Source organism: Anopheles funestus, chromosome 3RL, assembly GCF_943734845.2.
Source record: "Anopheles funestus chromosome 3RL, idAnoFuneDA-416_04, whole genome shotgun sequence".
Taxonomy (NCBI): domain Eukaryota; kingdom Metazoa; phylum Arthropoda; class Insecta; order Diptera; family Culicidae; genus Anopheles; species Anopheles funestus.
In genome coordinates this window covers 61,199,812-61,226,826 of record NC_064599.1, presented here as the reverse complement: position 1 = coordinate 61,226,826, position 27,015 = coordinate 61,199,812, and the positions used below count along the sequence as shown (strand labels likewise).

General features: G+C 46.3%; 1 protein-coding gene across 3 annotated transcripts in view; it reads left to right on the top strand.

Annotated features, from left to right (window-relative positions):
• LOC125768034 (microtubule-associated serine/threonine-protein kinase 2) overlaps positions 1 to 27,015 on the top strand; it is a 35,860-nt gene extending 8,845 nt beyond the window's left edge. Inside the window, exons 1-4 of one of the 3 annotated variants that reach the window (XM_049435155.1) lie at positions 11,715 to 12,793; positions 13,006 to 13,081; positions 16,271 to 16,687; positions 16,981 to 27,015. In XM_049435155.1, the coding sequence (XP_049291112.1) occupies positions 17,106 to 24,077 (6,972 nt within the window). In that variant the 5' untranslated portion in view covers positions 11,715 to 12,793; positions 13,006 to 13,081; positions 16,271 to 16,687; positions 16,981 to 17,105 and the 3' untranslated portion in view covers positions 24,078 to 27,015. Of the gene's footprint in view, positions 1 to 11,714; positions 12,794 to 13,005; positions 13,082 to 15,799; positions 15,924 to 16,270; positions 16,688 to 16,980 lie in introns of those variants that run through there. The other 2 variants (XM_049435156.1, XM_049435153.1) reach the window with 2 other exon arrangements.

Genomic DNA, 27,015 nt, shown 5'->3' with positions numbered 1-27,015 from the left:
TAAATTTCCGGTTTCATGAACGGCTCGCGTCTGTACAAAAAACGTTGCGCGCAGCGATCATCTTGCCGGATTTTCACTTGGTGAAACATCTCCTTGATGTCACCTGATATACCAATGCGTCCCTCTCTGAATCGTATTAGAATGCCGAATAGAGATGCGACTGCATCTGGCCCTGACAATAATTGCGAGTTTAAGGATATTCCATTATTTTTTGCGGCTGCATCGAAAACCAACCTCGGTTTAGGCACGGGTTTGTTGTAGTTTACTACAGCAAAGTGTGGTATATAATTGATCTTGGGATTAAACTCATCGCTATTTACCTCACTCTGACCTATTGGACGCGCGTAACCCTTTTTGCAGTATGCGTCTATCTCCTCATGGTACCATTTTTTTAGCATTTCATCTCGTGCCAATTTTCTTTCTAGGCTTTGGAGTCGCCTTAAAGCTTGGCCATAGCTTTCGGGTAGACTGACGTCTTCCGTTTTCCACAGGAGCCCTATCTCGTAACCGGTTCCAGTTTTCTTCAACGTTTTCTCCATTATTTGTTTCGCCCTTTCTTCGTCCTTGGGCTGCGGTATCTTACAACCCAATTTGACACCAAAATCTTCCGTTGAAAAGTAATTTCTCATCATATTCGCTATGTCCTTGTTAGCATTTTTTGCTTCGATTAGAGAAAAGAGTTTTGCTTGTTTGCTATTAAGATCATTTGTTCCTAACAATACCCATCCCAAGTGGGTTTGAATTGCTATCGGTGCGCCTGCTCGCCCAGTTCTGGTTTGCAATGCGCACATTAGATGCGCATGTGGCAATCCGATAATTAGCTTCGGAGCTCCATCACGATAGCTTTGTAAATTGATGCCTCTCAAATGGCGATATTTTCTTCTTAATTCCTTTCCGTCAACCGTTTGTTTTGGCAGCACCATGGATTCTACTGTCCTTAATCCATTAAGGTTTATAAATTTCCCATCCTGATCCTTAACTAGGATCGAGATGGTTTCACTTTCCGGCTCATCTTGTATTGATCCGTTAGTCCAAGCTAGCGAAAATGGTCGTGGAGATCCATTTACCTGCAACTCTTCTTTGAGCTCACGATGTATTAAGCTCGCAGATGAACCCGTATCCATGAACGCGAATGTATCGACCTCCCTATTATTATGACGAAGCGTTACTGGGATGATTTGAAAATTTAACTCAGGCAAATCAGAATCGTGGTGAGTATTAACATTCTCAACCTGTCTTAAGCCAGTAGGAGTTGCTCTATGTAATAGGGTATGATGTCTCGCTCTACATCCGTATTGCCGACATTGTGGTGGCAGAAAACAATTTTGGGCGTCGTGATTCGACTGGTTGCAACAGTTTGTGCAAATGCGCAACCGCCTAACCGTTTCCCATCTTCGTTCGACCGACATGTTTTGAAATTGAAAACATTCTGTCGTCCTATGATTTTGGCCACAAATCAAGCAACCCATTCTACGCCTTGGTTGCGATTGGATATTCACTTGGAACTGTTGTCGTGGTTGAGCACGAAAATTCCTATGACCTAACTGTTGGTTGTGCTGATGCGATTGTGAATTCACAACATCATTAGCAACATCCGCTGTTAGCATAATAGCTAAATTTTCGGTGGGCTTAAGCCACTTAGCAAAATCCTCGAGAGTCCTAAGCTTGCTTCTACCATAATTCTCGTTGTCTGCCAAGATATGATTGTACCACTTGTGTTTTAAATTAGTGGGAATCTTATTTTCCAAGTCCTTTAAAAGACGTTGGTCGTTTAAATATTCTGGCTCTCCTATAGTGTTCATGTTTATGACCAGGTTGTTTAACGCATGCATAAACGTTATAAAACTTTTCGGCTTCTGCATCGTTGGGTTCTCTACTGCTAGCAATTCTTTTAATAACGCACTGTATATCAAATCAGGCGTACCAAATTCCTTCTCTAATCGCTGTAAAATTCCTTCGATATTTTGCGCATCGAGCATCAAACCACTCACGCATTCCAGGGCATCTCCCTTCAGAGCCTTTTGCAGACGATTTAGATTTTCCAAATCTGAAAATTTAGCCTCTTCACTTGTTTTATAAAACACTGATTTGAAATGGTTCCACTTTTTAAAATCACCATTAAATTCAGGAAGCTCCATTAAGGAATCTCTTTTAGACCGCTCGTTTAAAGCATCGACCAATCCCTTTATGAGCAATTCGGAAGCAGGGCTTGAGTTGCTTGTCGATGCGCTTGCGACTGTAGCACTTCCATCTTGCAATTCACGTTTCTGTCCCTTTTCCTTGCGCAATTTCTTAGTTTCTGCCTCTTTTTCCGCTAATTGTGTGACTAATTTGGTCTGTTTTTCTTGCGATTCGCGTTTCGTTTCTTCATGTTTTTCGGATAAGTCCTTATATTCCCTTTTCAACCTCTCTATTTCTTTTCTCATTTCGCACACATCACTCCCTACTTCCTCCTCAAATTTGGTAATTTTCTCTTTAGTGTTTGCCATTTTACTCACGGTTTGTTTGCGGGTTCGTCGCTTCTTGTTGTGCTGCTACTACTGCAGTTGCTGCTACTGCTTCGGCTGCTGATGCTGCTGCTGCCGCTGCTACCGCTCCGGTTGCTGCTGCTGCTGCCACCGCTGCTGTTGTTGCTGCTGCCGCTGCTACCGCTCCGGTTGCTGCTGCTGCTGCTGCCGTCGCTGCTGATGCACTCTTTTAAGCCGGTTTAAGCTTAACCACTGTTACTGCTGCCGCTGGAACCGTCGCACTATTTTTTTTTTTTTTTTTTTTTTAAGCCGTTTTAGGCACCACTGTTGCTGCTGCCGCTGGAACCGTCGCACTATTTTTTTTTTTTTTTTTTAAGCCGTTTTAGGCACCACTGTTGCTGCTGCCGCTGGAACCGTTGCACTTCACTATCACTATACCTTCCGACCGGGAATGAGCGTCCTCCGGTCTTCACAGGGCGGTGGCCCCTCTCCTTCCCTTCGCTGACCGGGAATAACGTCCTCCGGTTTCCACAGGGCGGTTGCCCCTCTCCTTCCTTTCGCTGACCGGGAATAACGTCCTCCGGTTTCCACAGAGCGGTTGCCCCTCTCCTTCCTTTCGCTGACCGGGAATAACGTCCTCCGGTTTCCACAGGGCGGTTGCCCCTCTCCTTCCTTTCGCTGACCGGGAATAACGTCCTCCGGTTTCCACAGGGCGGTTGCCCCTCTCCTTCCTTTCGCTGACCGGGAATAACGTCCTCCGGTTTCCACAGGGCGGTTGCCCCTCTCCTTCCTTTCGCTGACCGGGAATAACGTCCTCCGGTTTCCACAGGGCGGTTGCCCCTCTCCTTCCTTTCGCTGACCGGGAATAACGTCCTCCGGTTTCCACAGAGCGGTTGCCCCTCTCCTTCCTTTCGCTGACCGGGAATAACGTCCTCCGGTTTCCACAGGGCGGTTGCCCCTCTCCTTCCTTTCGCTGACCGGGAATAACGTCCTCCGGTTTCCACAGGGCGGTTGCCCCTCTCCTTCCTTTCGCTGACCGGGAATAACGTCCTCCGGTTTCCACAGGGCGGTTGCCCCTCTCCTTCCTTTCGCTGACCGGGAATAACGTCCTCCGGTTTCCACAGGGCGGTTGCCCCTCTCCTTCCTTTCGCTGACCGGGAATAACGTCCTCCGGTTTCCACAGGGCGGTTGCCCCTCTCCTTCCTTTCGCTGACCGGGAATAACGTCCTCCGGTTTCCACAGGGCGGTTGCCCCTCTCCTTCCTTTCGCTGACCGGGAATAACGTCCTCCGGTTTCCACAGGGCGGTTGCCCCTCTCCTTCCTTCCTTCGACCGGGAATGAACGTCCTCCGGTCTGCTCGAGGCGGGTGGCCTACTCTCGTCCTTCCTTCAGCCGGGAATGCGGTCCTCCGGTCTGCTAGAGGCGGGTGGCCCTCTCTCGTCCTCCTTCCAACCGGGAATGGGGTCCTCCGGTTCTCTTCACCACTTAGCGTCTTCCTTCCTTCCTTCGACCGGGAATGAACGTCCTCCGGTCTGCTCGAGGCGGGTGGCCTACTCTCGTCCTTCCTTCAGCCGGGAATGCGGTCCTCCGGTCTGCTAGAGGCGGGTGGCCCTCTCTCGTCCTCCGTCCAACCGGGAATGGAGTCCTCCGGTTCTCTTCGGCGCTTGGCGTCTTCCTTCCTTCGACCGGGAATGGGGTCCTCCGGTTACCTCGTGGCGGGAAACTTTCTCGTGCCTTGGAACGTTAGCAAGTACTACCTTCCTCTCTGGAGCCACCAATGTTCCCAGCACAGCAGGGCGATAAACCCGTGTTGAGCTCTCGGACCGGAGTATCAAACTCCGACCGAGGGTGAGAGAAGGTAGAAACTAAACTAATTTATCCGCGGCCAACCGAAATAAAAAGGCTTTTTGTTCCGGTTGTGAGAAAGCTTATTTATTTAGGGCTACCTCCCCGTAGCCCCCTTTTATCGTACATGCTGCCTTAGCGATACATAATCGATACATTTCCTTGACGGCGACGCATAACCGTGTTTTCCTCGCGTTTCTCAACCCTTTATTCACCCTTTATCCTTTCGCCCTACTTCTTATTTATATTATTAATTCCTGTAACAATTTCCTAATTTCCTGTAATTCCTGTAATTTCCTCTAATTTCCTGTAGCTATTTCCTCAATTATTTCCCTATTTGCCTAATAAATTTAATAATTTTGGGGAGGATTTTTCGCGCCGATCCCCGCATTGTCCTTGCATTATCTGTCTGCGCCTGCAGGAGCAAGCGAGACAGACAGAGACGCTTAACTTCCCTCTCACTCATCGCTTCACGGTGAAGCGATGCGAGAGAGGTAAGCTTAGTCTCCTAGCTTATCTTTACGTTGAGAGCGGCTAAGTCCGCTCTCCTGCTACTATTCTCCTAAGCTAGGGACCTTTTTTGAGCGCGGACAGCGGTTCCTAAAAAGGACATAATTTCCGTCAGCGACAGTGGTGGTGGTTTGCTTGCGTCCACAACGCCGTCCACGGCAGCCAAAAGCGTAAGCTCATTACAATGAAGCAAGCAACAAAAAAAATGGAAAGTAGATCAACACCAACCGATATGCACGGTCCGAGAGACTGACGGCAATCTCTAATCATTCGCGTACAATGCGGGGGCTTTTGCGACGAACGTTTGAAAGGGCATTCGGCAAACGGATCTCAATGAACCGCTTCTAATCCTTTTCAATGTGGATCGAATCCCTTTCTCAATCGCTTTATCTTTCGTGATTTTGTGATCATGGCGGCATTTTGCAAGCAGTGGAAACTTTGGAACATTTTAGATATTGAAGATATTATACAGTGCGTAACATAATTATACGAACCGCTGTAGGATAAAATAAAATCCTGAGAAGATGAGTACGTACAATGTCTTTTGCAAATTATTTGTTATACAAAATGCTTTATATTTGTAATTAATTTTACAAATGTTTTTTTTTTATTTACATAAAACGGACCTCAAATCAGAACTTAGCAAAGATCCTCAGATAATAAATACTCAAGAAAAGTTGTAACGGAGGTCCAAGAACTTAAATTGCAATGCCGAAAAATATAGAGAAGTACTAACAATGATGTTCAAAATTTAATTTAACTGAATTTAGCACTTTGTATTGAGATGTCATATATCTCATTATATACATCTTCATATATCTTCCTTTTTGGTCAGATATGTCACCTGTTTATAGTATGGAAACCCTCATGGAATTTTCCAATTATTCCCGTCATCGCTAGACATATGATCAAAATTTATTCAAATTGATGACTATTGTCTCAATAATGAATAAATTAATATGTGGCTGTGTATGAACATCGTGATAAGCGATGCGCAGTGCTGTATGCATATGATTATACCTTTACCTTATTCGAAGGTTTCCGTATAATACTGAAGTTAAATTAAATTCGCAGTGGCGTGCTATTTGCAGTCGATCTTCATTACGCTACTTCATTAAAATACGACATACCGGCGCGTGTTTATGGGCTACATGTGTAAATGAGTTTATAGATGATGAAACGCCGTATTTACGATTTGAAGATCGTGCCTTACATATCGTTACATCTCGTAGAATTTTTAATATAATTGACGTGTTATGCACTAATCTAGCTTAAATCGACACAAAGATTCAACCTTTTGAGGCCAACACCTTGAAGATGCTCGGTGTAATTCTATCCGTACATATCGAACGATCTCCTCAGGTGCTCCACTTACGGTTTGGTGGTTCACGCTCGAGAAATCCTGAGGCAAAAACCGCAAGACGTGGTAGCCCTTGAATTTGTTTCATTAACCTTGGTTTCCATACCGCGAGGGCAGTGGCAATCATGCAATGTTAAATGCAAAATTAGCTCTGCACATACCTCGCCGACGTCTAAAACCTCCAATGGCAGAAATGTACGAATAATTAGAGATTATTTTCGTCACCACTCGCATACGCACAGTAGCTGCGTTCTTCGTTCGTCAAAGTCATGAATGTCTGATGAAGTCACGTTCTCTTAATCCGCTGCCCCTCGCATCACGAAAATCCCCCCCGGCGGCATGATGATCGTGATGATCGCGAATGTGGTCCGGTGCTGCTATAACCGACAGCGGAACAACCGCTATGGTATATTTACACGCACGGCCTCACGGCATGATCATCATCAGCCAGCAGTTCGTGGATTGCGCTCACTCATCGTTGTCAACCTGCCCGCGAGCTGTCACCGTATGAAGTGTGCTGCGTGTTGTGTTTACGTACCCCGGCGAAAGGGGACACTCGGCTTTGCGCGGAGTGAATGTCAGAATAAATTACCGGATCAACGGAAGGGTCAAGCTGTACCCAAAAACAAAATAATATGTGATCCCTTTCCACCGCGGACGACGAACACCTGTTGTGGTCAGTTTGGGTCTTGAAGCGAAACTGTTTTTTTTCTTCTGTAGGTCATGGGGAATCTTCATCAAAACGATGTCCGGCGATGTGTACCTTGAAAGTGTGTCGGGCTATGTCCTGTGTTGACCGTTCTAAGGTTGCATTAAAAACAGAACCACACACATTGCTGTGCTTAGCGTTGGGACACCTTGGAAAGGTTTAATGGCCTATCGCCTAAAACCTAATGAAACTTAAACCGGCAATGAGGCGTAATTGTGAGATGTTTTGAGGAATGTTCTACATACTGTGTTTAGTATCTTCCTGTACATACCACATTCTTCATTAAAGTGATCGCGTGATATCGTAGCTAGCTAATTGAGAGTACCTAACATTTTCAAAATTCTTTAGTTTATTACTAGTGGCTTGAAAGGATTGAAGGACTGTCTCAGCTGACGAAACTTAAGCCAACATGGGTAATTCTTAGTACGACCACACCTATCATTAGTTTATGCAAGGGAATAGACATCAATATCTCTAAACTATTCTGTTTTCTCAATGTTTGCCCAAAATTGATGAAGTTTTTAATTTAAATTTTTCTCAAATAATGAATTGGGATTGCTTTCTTGAGCAAATATACACAATTGAAATATGTGAAAAAATGTTTTATAAAACTTAGATAAGTTGATATTCAAAAGATCTTTTTCTTCGGAGCGCTGTAGTTATTTGAGTAATATCCTCTGGGTTTTCATCAAACATATTCTAAAAATCCAAAAATATTGGATAGCTATTCAATCGAACATTTGTCGACATTTTGAAAATGTCTTCCACACGGCAGGGACCGGGTTCAAATCCCATCCGGACCGTCCCCCCGTAGCATGGACTGACTATCCTGCTACGTGGTAAAATAAGTCTTGATACGGCCAGGCCGTTCTAACCGAGCAAAAAAAAAAAAAAAAAAAAATCTGAAGAGAAATCAATTCAATCAGTTCACAAATTGACGAGAATTTTTGAATTGATATGAAATGCTTACCTCATATTTCTAAGCTGTTAAGCTTGCAGAAAATACAATCGACATGTTTGACAAATTTACTATATATCAGTCCTTAACTAAAAGCCTTATTCACCCTTAGTTGTTATACACTTAAGAATCTTTTTGTTTGCGCTAGAAAAGCGAGTACTTGCATGTCTAACCCTTAAAGAATTAAGCATGATGTAAGACAAAGTTACTACCAAAAATTGGACTTGCAACCAAATTGTATTGCAAACCCATATTCAAGATGCCCATCCAAAACAAATGATGGTAACGAACTGTATGTAGCTATTTTTACCTTTTGCAATTGAGGAGACCCACCAAGAAAAGACACCGTGTCACCAACTAACCGTCGGTTGTTTTCATTCTTGCTTTGCGTGTTTTATTTTTTCCTCTAGATAAATGCGTCAATTGCTACAGAATGACAGTTTTGTCTGCCTATTGCCGTTCGTACGGCTGCCGTCCATTGTTTGCCGATTGTAAACATTAGTACAGCATTTAAATTTTGCCACGCCTTGTTACACGTTTTGGCAGTTTTGGCAAAAACATCTTAATTATCACAAATCTGTTTCGCTAACAAAAAAAAGGCCTCTGACAACCAGTACCGGTAAAGCGCGGTGAATACGGTGAACCAAATTTGTAACGCTCGGCAGTGAAATATTTACCGGCAGTTCTAGGCACGGTTTCAGCAAGCTGTGTAGTACTCGCTTCGTTTCCACTAAATATGGACTCGTGTCAAAACATGCCCTTGATTAATCGGCCGTCGAGCGATTTGTTCGCACCAGACGTGTGGTCGACTTGGTGGTGAAGCCGCGTCTGAGTTGAGCGATGAACCGATCTGCCACCGTGTCCAAACATAGTAACGGGTAGTAGGGTCAGTTCGGATTTTAAAATAAAACAGACATACACACCACAACGCCAAAAGGGTGGCACTTAATAGGACGCTTCGTATGGTGGATCGACAAATACACGCTGTTTTTTTATTATACTTCCTCTTTTGTTTATTGACTTTAAAAATACAATCCATTATACTAATTAGTGTGCAGGATGTGACGAATGTTCTAATGCCGGAATCGCGTTAAGATAGTCTTCCTTTAGAAAAAAAAAAATATTGATTATCCGTTAGCCTCTTAGGAGGATTAGACGGTTTGTGATTAGTACGCATGAATAACAAAAACGGTTTATTTTGACATTGGCCGTTTGAGATCACGTGAAAAAAAAAGTTGGAAAACAATCACACCAGGAAAGAAACGTTTCACTCCACTGACATTGAAGCGGACCGAGCAGGGGCTGGTGTTGAGTTTCCAATCTTTTCACTTAAACTTGATCCGCTAAGCCGACCCACAGTTCGCGCTCATATGCTCTAAACGCGTGACACCGATGAAGCTGGTAACGAAATGAAAAGCAAAACATGGATGACTCATAGATGAGCGAACCGAACGTGTGTGGAAATTCTGTATTTCACGCTTGCAGTTCGCTAAATTAAACGATTCACTTTTCGCGTGATTCGCGCACACTCTTGGCACGCCTTGGAATCATTTGGCATCCACCTCCGAAAGAGAGAAAGAGTGAGCTCCGTGTAACCTGGGTTAGTAACAGTCGATCCGGTGCCATAATATCTGCCAATCGACCATATGCGCGAAATGATTTGTTGTGGTCGATCTAACCCGCTCCGTGACGATTCGTCTGTATGTGGTTGGTGAATTTTTACGCCACGCGAAAAACTGCCACCATCTAATCGGTGTCCGGATTTTGGACGAGAGAGGCTTGTTTGAGGGGTGAGAAATTTCAAAAAAAAAAACAGATAGTGATCGGTTTTTGACCCTTTTTTCCGTTTTAATGTTTTACAGTCGATCGTTGTGAGGAGATCTTATGTTTACGTGTCTTTTTCGAAACAAACAAACCGGCGAAGAGTGAATGTTTGCTATTGATGCTATTTTTAAAAGACACGAGAATGCAAACAATTTTCGGTGGTCATCCCCCAAAAACTCAATGCAAACTTGGCCTGCGCGGTTGGGTGTGAATATAAATTCTCCCGTGCCAACACATTAAGTTCGGGCAACGTTAGTCATCCGGCTCGAAGGCGTAAGCGTGTCCATGACCTTCGTGATGGTGCAGCGAAGGGGATGGAGTCACGCGGGGTTCGAATGTTCGGACCTTATTTAATGTGTCATTAATTTCCTTCAGCACTTAAGTGCGCGTATCGCGCGACTGTTTAGTTTACGGGGTTGGGAGGGATGTGTGTTTTAGTGGTGGATCAGTTGGAAAGTGTAAATAATGCTAACAAACGTTCGTGTAAATCTGTTCGTAGCCAAAAACCCGTGCACATAAATTTACTCAATCGCGTTTCATCTGATAAGAAACATAACGGGGTGTGTTTGTTTGTTTGTTTTGTTCCCAGTTTGCGTATGATTCAATTTACTCTAGTGCGCCATTATCAATTTGTGGCTTTCCATATGAAACGAATGGATGAAATGCTGGGCCTGATCGTTTCACTTCGCTAGCTACAAACAAGATACTTCCGTTTCTAATTCATTGCGATCTCACACTATTTGGGTAGTGTGTAAAGTTGTAGTAGCAAGTAGATTTCCTCTATTTTTTCTCATACAGTTTTAGCTCATGACAAATGAATGTGATATTCTGTCAAACTACCTGGGCAAACTTATACTAAACATTTCAAATATTAGGTTTAAGACAGTTCAACATACGATCTCTCATTAAATTATTGTAAGTTATTGCTATTAGTTTAAAAATTAATGTAGTACACAGTACTTCTTTGAAGTGCAACCCGCTGCAGAAAAAGATGTCAAATCCAAATATCCAGAATCAAATAAATATCCAGAATATTAACCGTCGAGGTACCTAGTTAAGATGAATTCTTGTAGCAAATACCTCAATTATCGTCAAAAAAATTATCCATTTGTTTAATAAACTCTAATAAAGAAAAAGGGTTGCATGATCGAATGATTCGTTACGTCTTATAGAGCTGTTCATGTAGTCAGAGTTTATCAACAGGCTATCATCTAGAGCAGGCCCTCCCGAGAGATACTGAAATTGACCCTCAGCTGTGTCTATTCCATTCAATGGTTCCCGCCATTTAAAAAGTTTGGAGGCCCCTGATCTAGAGAGTATCGCAGTATGATGTGTAATACTACTAAGCCTTCAGCTGCTTAGACACTCCTCAAAAATCCTAGTTTTGAAGATAGTTATAAACAGTCACCCAACAGGCTTGTCTGCTTCTTTCCTAACCTCTAACCTCAAAAGTTCTGTGACTTTGAATGAATTTATCGGGAGGTAATCTTATCGCAGTATCGTGTGAGATATTAAAAGAGGACCTCCAGTTTTGATTCCCCTGGACGTGAACCTGTAGCTCTGGTTACTAATATCTGGCAGTTCTGCTTACTAGAGCACGGTAGTAATGAGATGTCCTGTCTGTAATGAGATATAATGAATTCTGAGGCCTCGAAGTCCCTATTATAAAACAACTAGTTATAAATCCTGACTAGCAAGACTCACAAGTTTTAATATTCAAAATGGGATAAATTCGTTCTATGTTCTCAACAGTTATTAAGGTATATGAATTTTTCAAGTTACATGAATTGCTTACTATTAAAAACTATTTCTTATCTGTCAAACCTTGTATACAAGGACGGCAACCTAAATCAAAATATATGTCCTCAATTGTTGTCTTACGTCTACAGGATGTTTAGACCAATACTATTGTTTCGCTCAGTTCTTTGCTCCAGTTATCTGATGAAGTAATTAATGTTATTAATACGCTTAATTTGAATCATTATCAAAACCATCTTCTCTGCTCTTGTCTCCCTTGAAACTTAATCACACATTAACGAGTGAGCACCCGCAAATGGGTCACAAGATCGCATCACTCGCCATGGCCAAACGACGGTTTGTCGATCAGTACTGGAAGGGCAAAATACGTATGTCTGTGGAGCTACACAAATATACGCATTGAACAGGGCAAAATAATACTTCCTCACACACTAAAGTCGCAACGATCGGTGTATAATTATTCTCGTTTCGCCGCACTCTGTGTGCTGCCGGTTGAACACACCTAACCTTGCCCCGGCTAGAGGTTGTGCCACCGTTTTGCCCAAAGTCTCGTCCAAACTTGTGTGTGGCTGAGGAAGTAATTTAACTACCGGTGCACTGCGGTCCGGTACCCGGCAAGGGCACTTTATTATGACGTATTGCATATCTACGGGTACAGCGTCTGACGCTGGCTAAATCTTACACCCGTGTACTGTACATTGATCACGATCCGACGCACTCTATGGCCAACTTCATCGATGAAGAAGGCGGAATACCTGCCTAGACTGTTCTATTCCACCGCTACTTAGGCGCCACTATAATTTTACCCCATTCGAGGAACAATCTACATTTAACCCACACCAACCAAAAAAAAACACATCCACAGGTAGCAGAGCACCTAAGCCGTCAAATACTGCTGATCGTCCCTGAACCGGACTGTGATGATGGTCGACAGAAGACGTGGTGGTTTATTTTCATTTATTCACTGCTCGATTTGCGCCGGTGCTAGAAGTTTTTTTTACGTTAGTACAGAGGAAATAAACTATTTCGGGGGATAACTGAAGCCTAGTGGACTAATGTCTGATCGGAGAGGAATACATACAGGATGCGGCGACACGTGCATAGTTTGCGCTGTTGTATCTCGACCTGACTGGGAGCTTCATGATCAGGCATTTCACGTACTGGTCGACAGTCTCTGTTTGCTTCCGAATTCACTCACATTAAGTGATCCCGCGCAACATTTGTTGGAGTTTCTTGTGGGGACAGAAAAAGTGTGTAGTGTGTTGTCCGTAGCTCATATAATTATCATCGGAGTCTGTCGGATGTGATGGTTCCACTTTTCAACTCTGAATGAAGGGGTATTAGTACAGCTTATCTAGCAGGTATAGGCTTATCTAGCAGGGGCGGCCCGGTGGTGCATGCGATAAACGGCGCCAGTCCACACGGCCGGACCGGGTTCAAATCCCATTCGGACCGTCCCCCCGTAGCAAGGACTGACTATCCGGCTACGTGGTAAAATAAGTCTAGTAAGCCAGAAATGGCCGGCGTGACCTATAAGGTCGTTAAGCCAAGAAGAAGAAGATCTAGCTAGCAGGTCTGCAGCAAGTGTCGCTTTCTGTCATCTATCAAAAAATACCATCACTCTACTCTAGTCGTCGGACGGTTTTTGGGTAAGCGAGCACGCTTGTAGATCAGCATCATCGTCCGTCATCACGAGCGTGCCATCAACCTTGTACTTGCTTGTGTTGCCTTCCTGTCCCAGCCCAGATGATCAGTGGTTACCTGCCTTTTAGTACACCTCCACACGGTCTCCACTTCCACACACAGCCGTGTGCATGTTCGCTGTGAAGCTGGTCACGAAACCGGAAAGCCTCCGATGACTGCAAGATAAAAGGCCACCGAGGACTGGATGGTGTGTGTTGGTTGTTGTTGCAGTTGCGTTCGCTTCTTCTTAAGCCAGGAGAAAATGAAACAATCCATACCCCGGTGTGTGTACACACCCCATGAGTGGGTCGCACCGAGAGGTTTTTTTTCTTTCTTCTTTTAATGATTGCTAGTGATGCCCCGAAGAGGAGGGCCTATGGTAGCGATCATATAAAACAATTTCCAAGCAATTAAACACACCTATCTGTTACACTCGCTCTGAACCACTCGGTCAACATCGGGGGGGGCGCAGTTCGTGTGAATTGCAGCCGGCTGCACGTGTACGCGGCCTGATCGGTGGGTGGTTCACGTTTCGCATATTATCATTTGAAAAGGGAAAATTTTTCGAAACCGTACAAAACAGGAACCCGCGTGGCCTAGCTTTTGTCAGATGATGTGTGTGTGTGTGTGTGTGTGTGTGTTTTTTTTTGCTTTTACTTACTTATTTTCATATTTTTCGGACCATCGAAATGAAACACGCATGGTTTCGGTGACGCAGAAGAGGCTATACCAGTGGTTGGCAAAGTACTCTTTAGCTCCTATGCTAATCTTGTTGAAATTGTGCCAGAAATTTGGTGCTACATTTTTAAACTATTAGCTGACTAATGATAATAATCGGAAAAGGAGTTGTAACGTTCCTTGAGAACCATGAGAATGTCGGATCCTTCTAAATCTGACTCAGACACTATTGGCAGGCTGAGTCACATAAAATACTTATATATTGCACGCTAAATTCTCTACATATCATGAAGTTTGCCGACCTGCAGAGTTTGCAGTCCCTAAACTCTGCTATAAACTACACCTATTTACAAATAACCTTCTTTTTCTGCACCTCATACAGTGAAGATAAACTTTCCAATAAAAAGTGGATTGCAATTTTTACACTTAAAGAGAAGAAAAGTTTACCGAACACTGACAAAACCATCCGTCATCCGTTTTCCAATGATGACCCATGGTGGTCTATCGGGTTTGGGACCTCTCGTGCTAGCTGGAAAGATCTTGTGGTCGCGTGTAAAATGGGCTGATTACAGCTGCCCATGCCCGCGCCATAGGCCCCGTTAATGGTTGATCGATGTGAAGTAGCTTCGCCCCGTTGACTACCTTCTTGTCTTATCAACTTTCGATTGCCCTCGTTATCAGGGGGTTGTGTGTAATGTTTACTTTCGCTTTAGATGTTTAAAGTTTGCTCTTTACACGCGTTACTGCTGTGATATACTGTGGTAAGAATTGTTGTTATACGTTGATTCACTTTTATAAATATTTACAACTTAAAATTAAATTTATAACGTTTAATAAAGTTGTTCTTAATATGTTTCCTCTCGCTCGGATAAACAAATGAACCTAATTTGTGCCACAGCGAAACTCATGGATCGATTCCTCCCATATCGCTAATTAATCCGATCACTTGCAGTTCCTTTTCATCGGTCGATTGCGTCCACCTTCGGATGACTTTCTACCAGCGGTTCCGTACCGGCATCCGTATCCATCCGGCCATCTGGTGGCTGGCTAGTGTCCAGGCCCATCTCTTCGTGCTTCGTAGTCGGCGAACCACGACGCCAGGCGGAAGTGTCGGTTTTTTGAAAGTTAAAAACCATTTATTGCTTACTCAATCGACCCGTGCGCGTGTGCGAGTTGGTGCCATGCACGCACGTCCACCTTCCGGGTAGATGGAAACAGTGTGCCGGCTGTACTACAGTTGCCTTCCAGATAGCGCAAGGTGGCATGTAAAGCAGCACTTGTTCGGTTTTTTTTATTTGTTTATCAGTAGTTGAATTTGTTGCAATTAAATAAAACAGTTTAAACAGACCACCATATTACAAACAGAAATAGTCAATAGAAGTGAATATTTTAATAAAATGTTAAATTCATAAAGTAATTGTATCGACCGTTACCGACTGTATTAAAAAATCAACCATCTTCAGGCACGTTTACCGGTTTCGTTTTCGTTGGTTCCAAAATTGTCGAAACATAAATACAAGGCGCGCGCCGGATATTGAATATTGCGGCGCAACGAAACTTACCACCACATGTGGGTATCTTCACACCACACCGGTGTCCGCGATCGAACACAGCTGATCGGCTGCTGACGTCCGATGTGCGCGGCTGATCGATCGGTCCCGAAAATGGGAACAAAGAAAAAACATGATGCCCCCGAGACAGACAGACAGGCGGGCGCGGTCAAACTTGTGCCCACAAAACAGATTAGACAGAAGAGAAACGATAGAAAGTGAACACAACACCCCCATCACACGCGGTCCATTAGATGGTGCGGTTTTTATCGCAGCAAAAGTGTCGATGGTACACCATTAACCGGCAGCACATGCGCCCCGATTGTTTTCCGATGGGAAACTGATTGTACGATCGCTCATCAAGAGATACCCGCGCACATAAACACATCCGATAGAGTGACGGGGATCTTACACATCCGGAACACGTTTCAATCGGCACACAGTGTTTTGTTTGTTTTTGCCTCCGACTACTACCTGTGGGCTGTGTGTATCGATCGATGAACAATCCGGTCGAACAGCACGAGAACACGGTGCGTGATCTACGCTAGTGTTGCCATCCGTTACCTTCACCTTACCCGAGGTAAGCAACTAATGCGCACCGACGTGGTAGGCACAATATCAAGGACCCTACCGTCAGGCGTTCATGTTCTGCCTTCCAGGTAACAGCAGTTACAGTACGTTTCAATTGCCGTACTGGGTGTTCGGCTACCCCGGTTGTTTCTCAACAGTTTCGAATGCAATTGCATTTGCCTTCGTTATCTAATAAAAACGTGTTTCCGCTTGCCTGTTTTGCGTCTTATCGGCGCAGCACTCGGGGTACGATTCCGGTCGGCTACTAATGAACTTTTATTACCGCATTTACCGGTTTTTTTCTCTCTTTATAATCGTTTAATGTTTTCTTTTTCATGTCTTATATTTCCCTTTCAGTTCGGAGGATGAAGGCGGCGTTAAATATGGACAGTTGTCAACCGAACCTCGTCACCTAGGGACACCGAAATTGTTGTGCGCCGTTCATCGTGCAAGCAGAAGCGATACCACTAATGGGTCTTTCAACTACGAGTCGAAGAAGAACAACAAGCACTCGTCCTCTCTATTGCTGAACCCATATTCGGAGATTGCGAAAGCTATAAATTGATTTGAATCTAACGAAACGTGTAGCAGAGTGCCGAATAAGTTCACGGGTGATAAGCAGTGACATCAGCGCATTTTGCCGAAAGAGAGTCATCAAATATTTCGGAGGACACTTTCCCACTCAACGCAACTATATAGACAGACAACTAACAAACCGTGTACGGCGTAGGCACCGGGCAGTCAAAACGACAAAATGGTGTTATCTTAGAACAGGTTAGTGCACGTTCAACCGTGAACCGAAAATTTTATATCCCATCACTCACCCTTCGGACTCTCAGACAGAAAACAAAGGACAGAAAAAAAACGAATCAACCTTCGGGAAGGGATAGGACACGAGCAATAGTTCAAGGCAATGACCCGCCCGTGGGTCTGTTGCATTATGTCAACGAACGCCTCTCCCACCACCCACATACACATTACTACACTAAACTCAGCTTTCACGCTTATCGATCGATTCCCTCCGTGTTGGTAAGACGTTTCTGATAACCGTTCCCCGTTCGCTTCAGATTTGCCTGATAACATCCCGGAACCATCGAGCCTCGTGGAGTACGAGCAGGGGGAAAAACAAAAAAGAAAGGCCGCAAATCACGGATGATACGTGGTCCTTTCGAACACGAACACGAGCTACACCATGAGTCAGAAGACATCAACGAGCGTTGGAGGAGGAGGAGCAGGTGGTGGCAAGACTAAGACAGTACCATCGACGACTGTAGCAGCGACAACGTCTACGGGTGTCAGTCAAAAGCAGTCAGGCGAAGCAATCGGTTCAACCGCAACGATACCATCCACAGATGGAGCACGAACCAAGTCAGCACATTCCTCGGTAAGATCGTTAAACTTTGACGATCCGGAGCTACTTCTACCGGTCGCGGGATCGACAGCAGGACGGAAAACAGAGTCCGCACTTAAAGAACGTAAGGATAGCAGTACGCTAGTGCAAATGGGATCGAATTCGCTTGCCGCCAGTACGGTGATTTCCGCCTCAAAGCCACCACATTCGAAACCGCACGCCGAAGAAACGAAACCCGGTACAAGCCCCGGTACGAACCAAGTATCGACGATAGGCAGTCCAGCTAAAATGGGTATCAAAAAGTCAATACCGCATCAAGCTGCCTCACTGAAGCACGAGCATCATGAGTCGACGTTATCGCCGGTGGCCGGTAAACCAACGCTGCTGAAGGCATCCTCCGTACCGGCGCCAGGTTTCGTCGGTGCACCGGTTGCCTGTTCATCGCCGCTGGGCGGCAAATCATCGGCCAGTGTTTCTCCGCATCATGTACCACCCGTGTCGCCGCAACCACTGGCCGCTCCTGTGATAACGACGGTTGCCGCTGCCTCTCCCACGGCAACCGCCATTGGTTCGCCGTTAGTCGGTACTACGGTATCACCGGCCGCCGTTGTGATGCGTACCTCTTCCGGCTCTAGCCTACACAAATCGGCATCATATCGAAAGTCATCCTACAAACCGCAACACTCGCACTCGCTGCGCTATTCCGGCAGTGGCAGCGATATCTCCAACTTGGTGCGCGTGCGCAACTCCACACTCGGCAATTCCGCGCCAACGCTTTCGCTGAGCGCGAAAGAGAACGGTGGATTCGGACTCGGAGGCCTCGGTGGTGGTAGCTTTTTTGCCGGTCAAAAGCGTCCCGCCTCGTCATCGTCATCGTCGGCAGCTGCAGCCGCTCGGAGTGCCGCCGTGGCCCGGCATCGGCTGAGCTTCGTTGCGAACATTTCGCCCCGATCTCACTCACCCATTCCCGCTAGTCCCATCGATAGTCCGCGCATCAATTCGCCCAGTATTATGCAGTTTCCGTTTATGCCGATCAAGCGGATCGCTTCGACGGCTGCGTCGAAGAACTGCGACAGTCGGCGCTGGTCGGTCGCGTCGCTACCGTCGTCCGGCTATGTGACGACACCCGGAAGCTCGAACATTTCCTCGCAATGTTCTAGCCAGGAACGGTTACACCAGTTTCCGGCCGTGCCGACCAACGACGATCTGCAGCTGCTGTCGCTACATTTCTCGTCGAACGATAGCAATCCGAGCTTGGTCGAAGGGCGTACCCATCACAGTCACCATCACCATCATGGCTACCATCAGCACCATCAGCATCATCCGCATCATCCGATGGTACCGCCGGCGCACCATCACGCATTGCAGCAGCAACAGCAGCAACATCTTCATCATCACCATCACCATCATTCCCTGCCGGCAGGAGCCGTAACACATCAACCATACTCACACCAACATCCACTGGCGATGGGTGGCGCACCCATTGCGCCGGTCAGTGGAGGAATTTCTTCGTCGATCTCACCACAGGCTGGTCTCGGATCAGTCTCGGGCAGTGGTACGCTTTACCAACAACAGCAACCACTTAGCCTGCAAGCGCACGTGGGCTACCCACCAGGACCGGGAAGTGTAACAAATCAACCACCCGGCCCCCAAATCGGTCAGCTTCCACATCAACACTGCCCGCTGAAGGCCTCCGTTGGATCGTCCGGTTCGGGTAGCTGCGGCAGTGGTCCTACCGGAAAGGATGAAATGAACAACTTTTGTGGATGTCGTTCACCGATTCATCGACCGCGATCGCGTAGTCTCAGCAGTCCGAGCCATTCGCCGATTACCGATAGTGAAATCTCGATCATGAACACATTCTACAAGGAGCGCTTCCCGAAAGCGACCCAACAGATGGAGGAACGCTTAAGCCACTTTATCAATGAAAATAAAAACATCATTAATGATAGCGCGCGCAATTCGCAGCCGATCGTACGATTCGTGCATCATCAGGTGCTGGAAATGGCTCGCGATTGTCTGAACAAATCGCAGGCGAAGCTGATCACATCGCGGTACTTCTACGAAATGAGTGAAAATCTCGAACGGCTGCTAATGGAGACGCGCGAAAAATCACCCGAAGCGGCACCGGAAATTACGGGTGTGATCAAGAAACTGCTTCTCATAACCTCCCGTCCGGCACGGTTGCTCGAATGTTTAGAGTTCGATCCGGAAGAGTTCTACCGGCTGCTGGAGGTAGCTGAAGGTCAGGCAAAGGTAACGCAAGGCATCAAAGCGGACATTCCACAGTACATCATACAGAAGCTTGGACTAAACCGTGATCCGATCGCGGAGCTGCAGGAAGAACTCAACATCGAAACGGCATCACTGAATTCAAGTGTGAATTGTGCCGATCTGGAGGAGGAAGCAGAACAGGAGGAGCTAGTTGATCGACGGTCGCGAATGCGTAGCAATAGAAACGCACGTGCAGACGATAGTGAGCTTGCGGATGTCAACTCATCGATCGCGAGCGATCACATTTCCCGCGACGACATGACCTGCTCTACACCAAAGGGTTCGGGATCTTCAAGTTCGGCCGGTAATAGTGCGGCCAGCAGTACCAGCAATGTGCTGAATAACAATGCTGACCAGGGAACCGCGATGGTAGGAGGTACGACGGGTGCTGGAAACTCTCCATCAGCTACGGGAACGGCGGGCGCAGTAGGCAAGAGCTTTAAGGCACGTTCCAACAACGCAGTACCGAACGAGAAAGATTTCGACATACTGAAGCTAATCTCGAACGGTGCTTACGGTGCCGTTTATTTGGTAAAGCACAAGCAAACTCGTCAACGGTTTGCTATGAAGAAAATCAACAAGAACAGCCTCATGCTGCGCAACCAAGTGGAGCAGGTGTTTGCCGAACGAGACATCCTTAGCTTTGCCGATAATCCCTTCGTCGTTAGCATGTACTGTTCGTTCGAAACGAAGAAACATCTCTGCCTGGTGATGGAATACGTTGAGGGTGGTGATTGTGCGACACTTCTGAAAAACATCGGACCATTGCCGTCGGATATGGCACGGTTCTATTTTGCCGAGACGGTTCTAGCGGTTGAGTATCTGCACAGCTACGGAATCGTACACCGTGATCTGAAACCGGATAATCTACTCATCACCGCACTCGGTCACATTAAACTGACGGATTTTGGACTTTCGAAGATGGGGCTGATGTCACTCGCTACGAATCTGTACGAAGGCTACTTAGACAGCGAGACGAGACAGTTTTCGGACAAGCAAGTATTCGGCACACCGGAATATATTGCGCCCGAAGTGATCATGCGCAAGGGCTACGGTAAACCGGTCGACTGGTGGTCGATGGGCATCATACTGTACGAGTTCCTGATAGGCTGTGTACCATTCTTCGGCGAAACGCCCGAGGAGCTGTTCGCCCACACGGTAAACGACGACATCGAGTGGCCGGACGAAGATGATTGGCCACTGCAGGAGGAGGCGAAGGATCTTATCACCGTGCTGTTGCAGCAGAATCCTCGCGATCGGCTCGGTACCGGTGGAGCGCACGAAGTGAAAGAACATTGCTACTTTTATGGGCTCGACTGGAACAATCTGCTGCGCCAGAAGGCGGAATTTGTGCCGCAGCTGGACAATGAGGAGGACACGAGCTACTTCGATACGCGCGTCGATCGATTCAATCACGAGATCTGTGGTGACGATACGGACGAGATGGAGGATTCACCGCTGTTCGGATCATTTAGCTCGTACTCGCCGCAGTATCGCAAGCAGCACAGTCTTTCGCAAGCGTCCATCAATTCTAGCGGCAACTTTGGTGGCAGTACCGGCAGTCGGATAAGTGGCGGAATTGGAAGCGAAAGTGGATCAATTGCTGCCGCAATACCGTCGGTAGTTGTACCATCGAATGCTTCCACCATACCGCAGGCTCCTCCGTCTTCTTCATCTTCTGGATCTTCCGTTCCGGATGCGATTGGTGTGTCGCGCGAGTCTGGAACGACGGTAATGGTGAGCGGATCAGCGAGTAGCATTACTACACCTCCCACCACTAGCGTTTCTTCCACCATGAAGCCCCAAACTTCCTCGGCGGTTGGAGAGTTAACGGCTGAAACACCGAGCATCACCACTACATCGTCGACGCTGGGAAAGCCACAGCTACCAAGTCTATTCGAGGACGGTTACGACACGACACATCAACGGCCAAACGATATCAGCAAGCTAATCATAACGCCAGAGCTGCGTAAGTTCAACATAAACCCGTCGCGTTACAAGATGCCATCGACGCCCGATCTCGACTATCTGCCCGAACTGGCTACCCCGGATCGGGAAGACTTCTTGGTCCATCACGGTATTAATCTACGACCGATGGCGGTCAATGTTGGAGCGATGCGTGCTGCTCCCAGCACTCCGGAAACACCCGAAACGAACAAACGCTTCAGCGATTTCTATCCACTTTCCTCGTTGAAACAGCTCAGCACGCCGGAATCCTCCCAAACGGACAGTGACGATGTGTCGCCGCAAATACAGCGCAAGCGCAAGATCGTGCACAATCGCATCTTGCCAAAGTTCTCGATCTCGATCGAGGATGATCAAAGTGGGCATGAAACATCCTCATCCACGCCGTCCCAAATCGTAACATCGTCACCGTCGAGTTCGCTGCACAACCTAAGCGGCAGCAATTCGCGCCACATCGTAAAGTCGGCATCAGCGCTCGGCCTCTCGCTAATGACATCATCGGATGATTCGTCTTCGGCCGTCACCACCGCTGTCGGCCGATCACTGGGTGGTGGTGGCAACATATCCCTATCGGGTCGCAATGCGACGGGAACGACCGCTTCCAACCTGTCCTCTTCCTCCGGCTGCAGTACGGGCGGTATCGCATCGTCCACGATGCATTCGGCGGGCAATTGTTCCAGCACGGCCAGCTCGCGTGATACCTCGCCCTGCCGAGAGCTGAGCCCTCTAGTCACCAACTTAAAGCCACCGCTCATCATCAAGCGTGGACCGCGTGGATTTGGCTTTACTGTGCACACGATACGGGTGTACTACGGCGATACAGATTTCTACACCATGCATCACCTAGTGATGGCCGTCGATGAGGGAAGTCCCGCATTCGAAGCCGGTCTCCGTCCAGCGGATTTGATCACGCACGTTAACGGTGAGGCCGTGCAAGGGCTGTACCATACGCAGGTACTACAGCTGCTGCTAAGTGGATCCGAGCTGGTAAGTCTGCGGGCTACTCCGCTCGAGCATACGAGCATTCAAACGGGTGGACGCAAGCGTGAACCATGGCAGAGTAAGTTTGCCAAGAAGTCAACACACAGCCGGCGTAAGCAAAAGAAAGACAATGAGAAAAAGCGCAAAGCATCACTGTTCCGACGGATCAGCAGCAAGCGTGCCAGTGCGGAGATGCAGCAGATGGTCGCGGGAATTCAATCGCCAACGTCAGCCGTTCCGCCTAGTAGAAGCTTCCAATCATTGGCCCGATTCCAGGGCAGTCAGCCAAACTTGCTGCAGCCGGGCATTGGAGCGGTGGTTGGATCTCCGGGTGGTTTGCCCGTTCCCGGTGCTATTCCACACCCGGCCGGAATGCAATCGCCCGTCGGCGCACCAGGAGTGGGTCCCCTGCCACAGTCAACGTTGGCAGCAACGGGCAGTACTCCGGTGAACAGGTTAAGCCTCTCACCGTTAAACTCGGCCGGAACACTTTACAATCCAACGCTTCCATCGCCGGGATCGCCGAGTACATCCGCGCCAAGTACTCCGACTGGTAGCGGTACGCTCGGTTATAACGATGGTGCTCCACTGTACCAGCGACCGTCAACTTTGCATGTGCTGAAGCACAAACTGCACTCATCACCCTGTGCTAGCAATAAGGCGCTTCACTCCGCAGCTGCTGCCGGTGGACGTCCTTCCAATCGTCGGAAATCGGCCGACCATATGCCACTGTCGCCGCTTGCCCGAACGCCCAGTCCGTCACCGTTGCCCGCTTCACCGACGCGTTCGTCCAGCCCGCTTGCATTCCCAGTGGTACACCCGCTCGGTGCGTCAAACACAACGCAATCGTACAGTCCCGGTGGACTTCCAACTGCCGCCGGTATCGGCATCGTAACTGGGCTGCCGTCCGCCGTCGTACCCGGTATTGTGGCCGGTAGTATTGGCGGTTCACCGAACCCACCAACGAAGAAAGGATTCCCGCGGGCTAAGACAGCCGAACCGAGCTCCCCATTGCTGCGTCGTGCGCTGTCTCCGGATCGGTTGCATCCACGTAGCGCCGCCGAAAGTAAGTGCGTTCTGTCGCCGCTCTGTTGCAACACTTCGCTGAAAACAACGCCCCGCACCGTGGCCGGTATATGGCGATCGAATCAAAACTCCACTATTACGACCGCTGCTGGCAATGGTGCGGCTGGTGGATTGGGCGGTGTACAACTGACGGCGGCCTGTGGAGGCAACATCACAGCGGAACCTTCCCTAGCGTCGGTGTCACAGAACAGCGTCAACAACAATCCACAACCGGTGGCTGTAACGGCTGGTGCAGAATCGCTGGCAACCACAGGCAAGGCACCGGGAGGAACTTCTGTTTCGCGCACTAACAATAGTATGGCGCCATCTGGTGGGAAAGCTACGCCTCAGTCGGCGACATCAGCGAACAGTGCCGCAGCTAAGGAGGATCACATCAAATCGTCCGCGGATAAGCTTGTGCCGCTGATGGAGAAGATGGCAATCAAGGACGGGGAAGCGTCGAGTACGATCAGCATCAACAATAATGGCGGCGGTGGTAACAGTGTTAGTAAGAAAGCGAAAGAGTAATTCGTTGCGCCAGCTTGTAATGTGTGGAGCTGCAAAAACGGGGCAAACTGTATTCTCTTTTAGAAACCGTTTTGGGAAGTTGTACGAGATTTATTTGATCCACAGTATGGAATGATTTATGGAAATTGTTTCCAATAGCTATGGGCGTTTAATTACTGTGGTTTCGTGTTCCGTGATGAAACATAAAAGTGTGATCGACAACGTTTTTGCTTTAGGTGTGTATATTTTAAAGAAATAGTAAGCCCGGGTTCCGTTTAGCATCTGTTATGTTTAACATTATGTTAGCTTTACGTATCTTTTTTTTTAGTAGTTCATTATCATTAATTTGTCTGCCGAATCGCGATATAATTATTATTATTTTATTACTATTAGATATGTGTATGATTATTATTTTGTGCGTAAGAATTGCAGCCCTTCCCCTTTCCCCCCCACATGTAACACTGCTCAACATTATTTTAAATGTCATTTCAACTTGATTTCATCCTGTGCGCGAAAGCAAAGAGCAACATAAATAAAACCCATAACGAAATACAGAATATGTTTAGCCGCTGCCCCTCCATAGTTTAAACGTCTCGTTGTGCGACAATGTGGTGGTAAAGCGAGATGAAGGCATATGACTGACTAACAGGTTTATCAATGTTTACGACGAAGATTGAGGAAATAAAACTTATAAATACGGATCGACCGATACGGAGCCTATTTGTCGTTCGAAACCATAATCTTACTGTGTGATATCTTGATTGCGTGAAGTCAGAATGATGAATCCAATAAAATTAATACAACCGTACGCAAAAACAGTGAACGTATAATTGTAATGCAACAGCGGCGTGAAAACCCGTTCCGGATATTGAGCGTGGGAAAGAAAATTGGCCCGTAGCGTTGTACTCAATCGGTGTAATAGACGTAATGCAGGTGTTGCAAGCTAACAAATCTGCACTAACTGTAGCCACTATTTCCTTTCCATTTGACGGAGGGGGAAAAAAAGATAGTCTGTTTGAAGTTCACTTTTCACGAGGTGTATGCATCCAATTGCGTGCTAAGTTTAGTTTACTGCAGCAAAGAATTGAAGCACTCTATTAGAACAAACAAACAAAAATTCCAGCACAGCGACAGAGCATTGATTGATGGTGAGGTAAACGATAGATTAGTTGCTACAAACGCATTTCGTTGCTTGCAGCGAGGTGTTTCTGTTTAATTCGCCCAAAAAACCCAACCAAATCTTAGTCAGTCACGAACCCGATAGAAAGATTCTCAAAAGCAAAAGCACCGTTCGATAATAAATGTCTCCCATTTCGTCCTTCCAGCGTGTTTGCCACGTGTATTTTCTTCATTTTGCATTGTTGCATTTTATTATACAATGGATGAGAAACAAAAATGGTACTTATAGAAAGTTTGTTACAATTCTCCCACTCCCCCCCCCCCCCCCATACCGATACCATCGTATGCATGGGACAGTGCACACAACTTAGTAACGTAGCAAAACCAACAGCTAAATGCAATATTCCCCACTTTTCCTTGATGTGAAACTTTAAGAGGTAATATACCACAAACAATAATAAAAGAATAAAAAAAACACACACCAGACAGACAAATACAAGAAATAATACAACTCTTTAAATAGTGCAATAATTAGTGAAACGGTGTGCAACAGTCAAAATAGTGGAGTAAGAAAACAGAGTAGATAACGCAATATCCACAATCAAGTAAAAAAAAGAGATAAAGCTACCACTTTAATAAACAAAAGAAAAAACAAAACACTTTAAAACAATAATTCCAACAACTACAAAGAAAAACAAAAGAGCATTAAACGTAAAGGGAGAAAAGTTTATATTTAATGGTTTCCGATAGTCTCGCGGTATCCATTACGCTGGCTTATAGTGCATATTTGAATATTTGAATATTGTTGGTTGATCGATTGTTTAGATTTTTGGATTGGCACGATGGAGAAGGAATTGGAAGTAGTTTGAAGTAGACCTGCACCGAATAAAGTTATGATAAGGCCAACAAGAAGGGCAAGAGTTGATAATGGACACACACACATTCATAGTTTGGCACATCGATGTAAAGGAAGACACATTTAGTGAGAGTTTGAAGCAGAACGGCGAATGGATAGTAGCGAAGGATAAAAGTAATATTTTGTGATCTTAAAAAATGTATAACTTTGCGTGGTCTAATCAGTTCTCAGTTGCATAGAAAGGTTGATGATGATGAGTTTTCTCCAGGCTGATTGTGTGTCGAGAGTATTTGTATTTGTTTCCCGTTGTAAATAATTTGCTAGATGTGATGAAAGTGGAAATACGATATAAAATACACAAAAGCAAGACAAAATAGTGCATAGAAACATGCAAAAAAACTGTAATTGGAAACACCTAGCGATGTAGCTTTACTCTAAACGCGATGCAGGAAGAAGTTTACCAGTTGTGTAGCGATTAGGGACTGCTTCGAATGACTTTGTGACTTTCGGTACTTGGGTTTTGTTTGTTTCCCTACGCCATCCATAGTTTAATGGTTCTTGTTCGCACTCGTCGTGTGCTTCTGAGCTTTCCTTCGTTGAAACGCGAAAACACAACCAACCAAACGGAATTAAACACTTTGTGAACAGCGTAAAAGACATGATATGCTTGCCACTAATCAATGGGACGTTAAGCTAAAACGTGAAACAAACAAACAGATGTTAAGACAGTGAAGAAAAGAGGAATGTCCCTCGTTGGTAAATTTGTGAGGGCACCAACTATCCCCTCCCCATACATATATGGTCAGACAGGGTCAGAAACGATACGCATACGAGCTCCTTCCAACTGAACTGAAACACTACAATGTAAATTTGAAGAGCAAATATTAAGTGTACACCCGACGGTCGACGACAGCTGACCGTATTTGAATTACCAATAAAAATACTTATCAATGTTGCTGCAGTGTGGCGAATAAAAGGAACAAA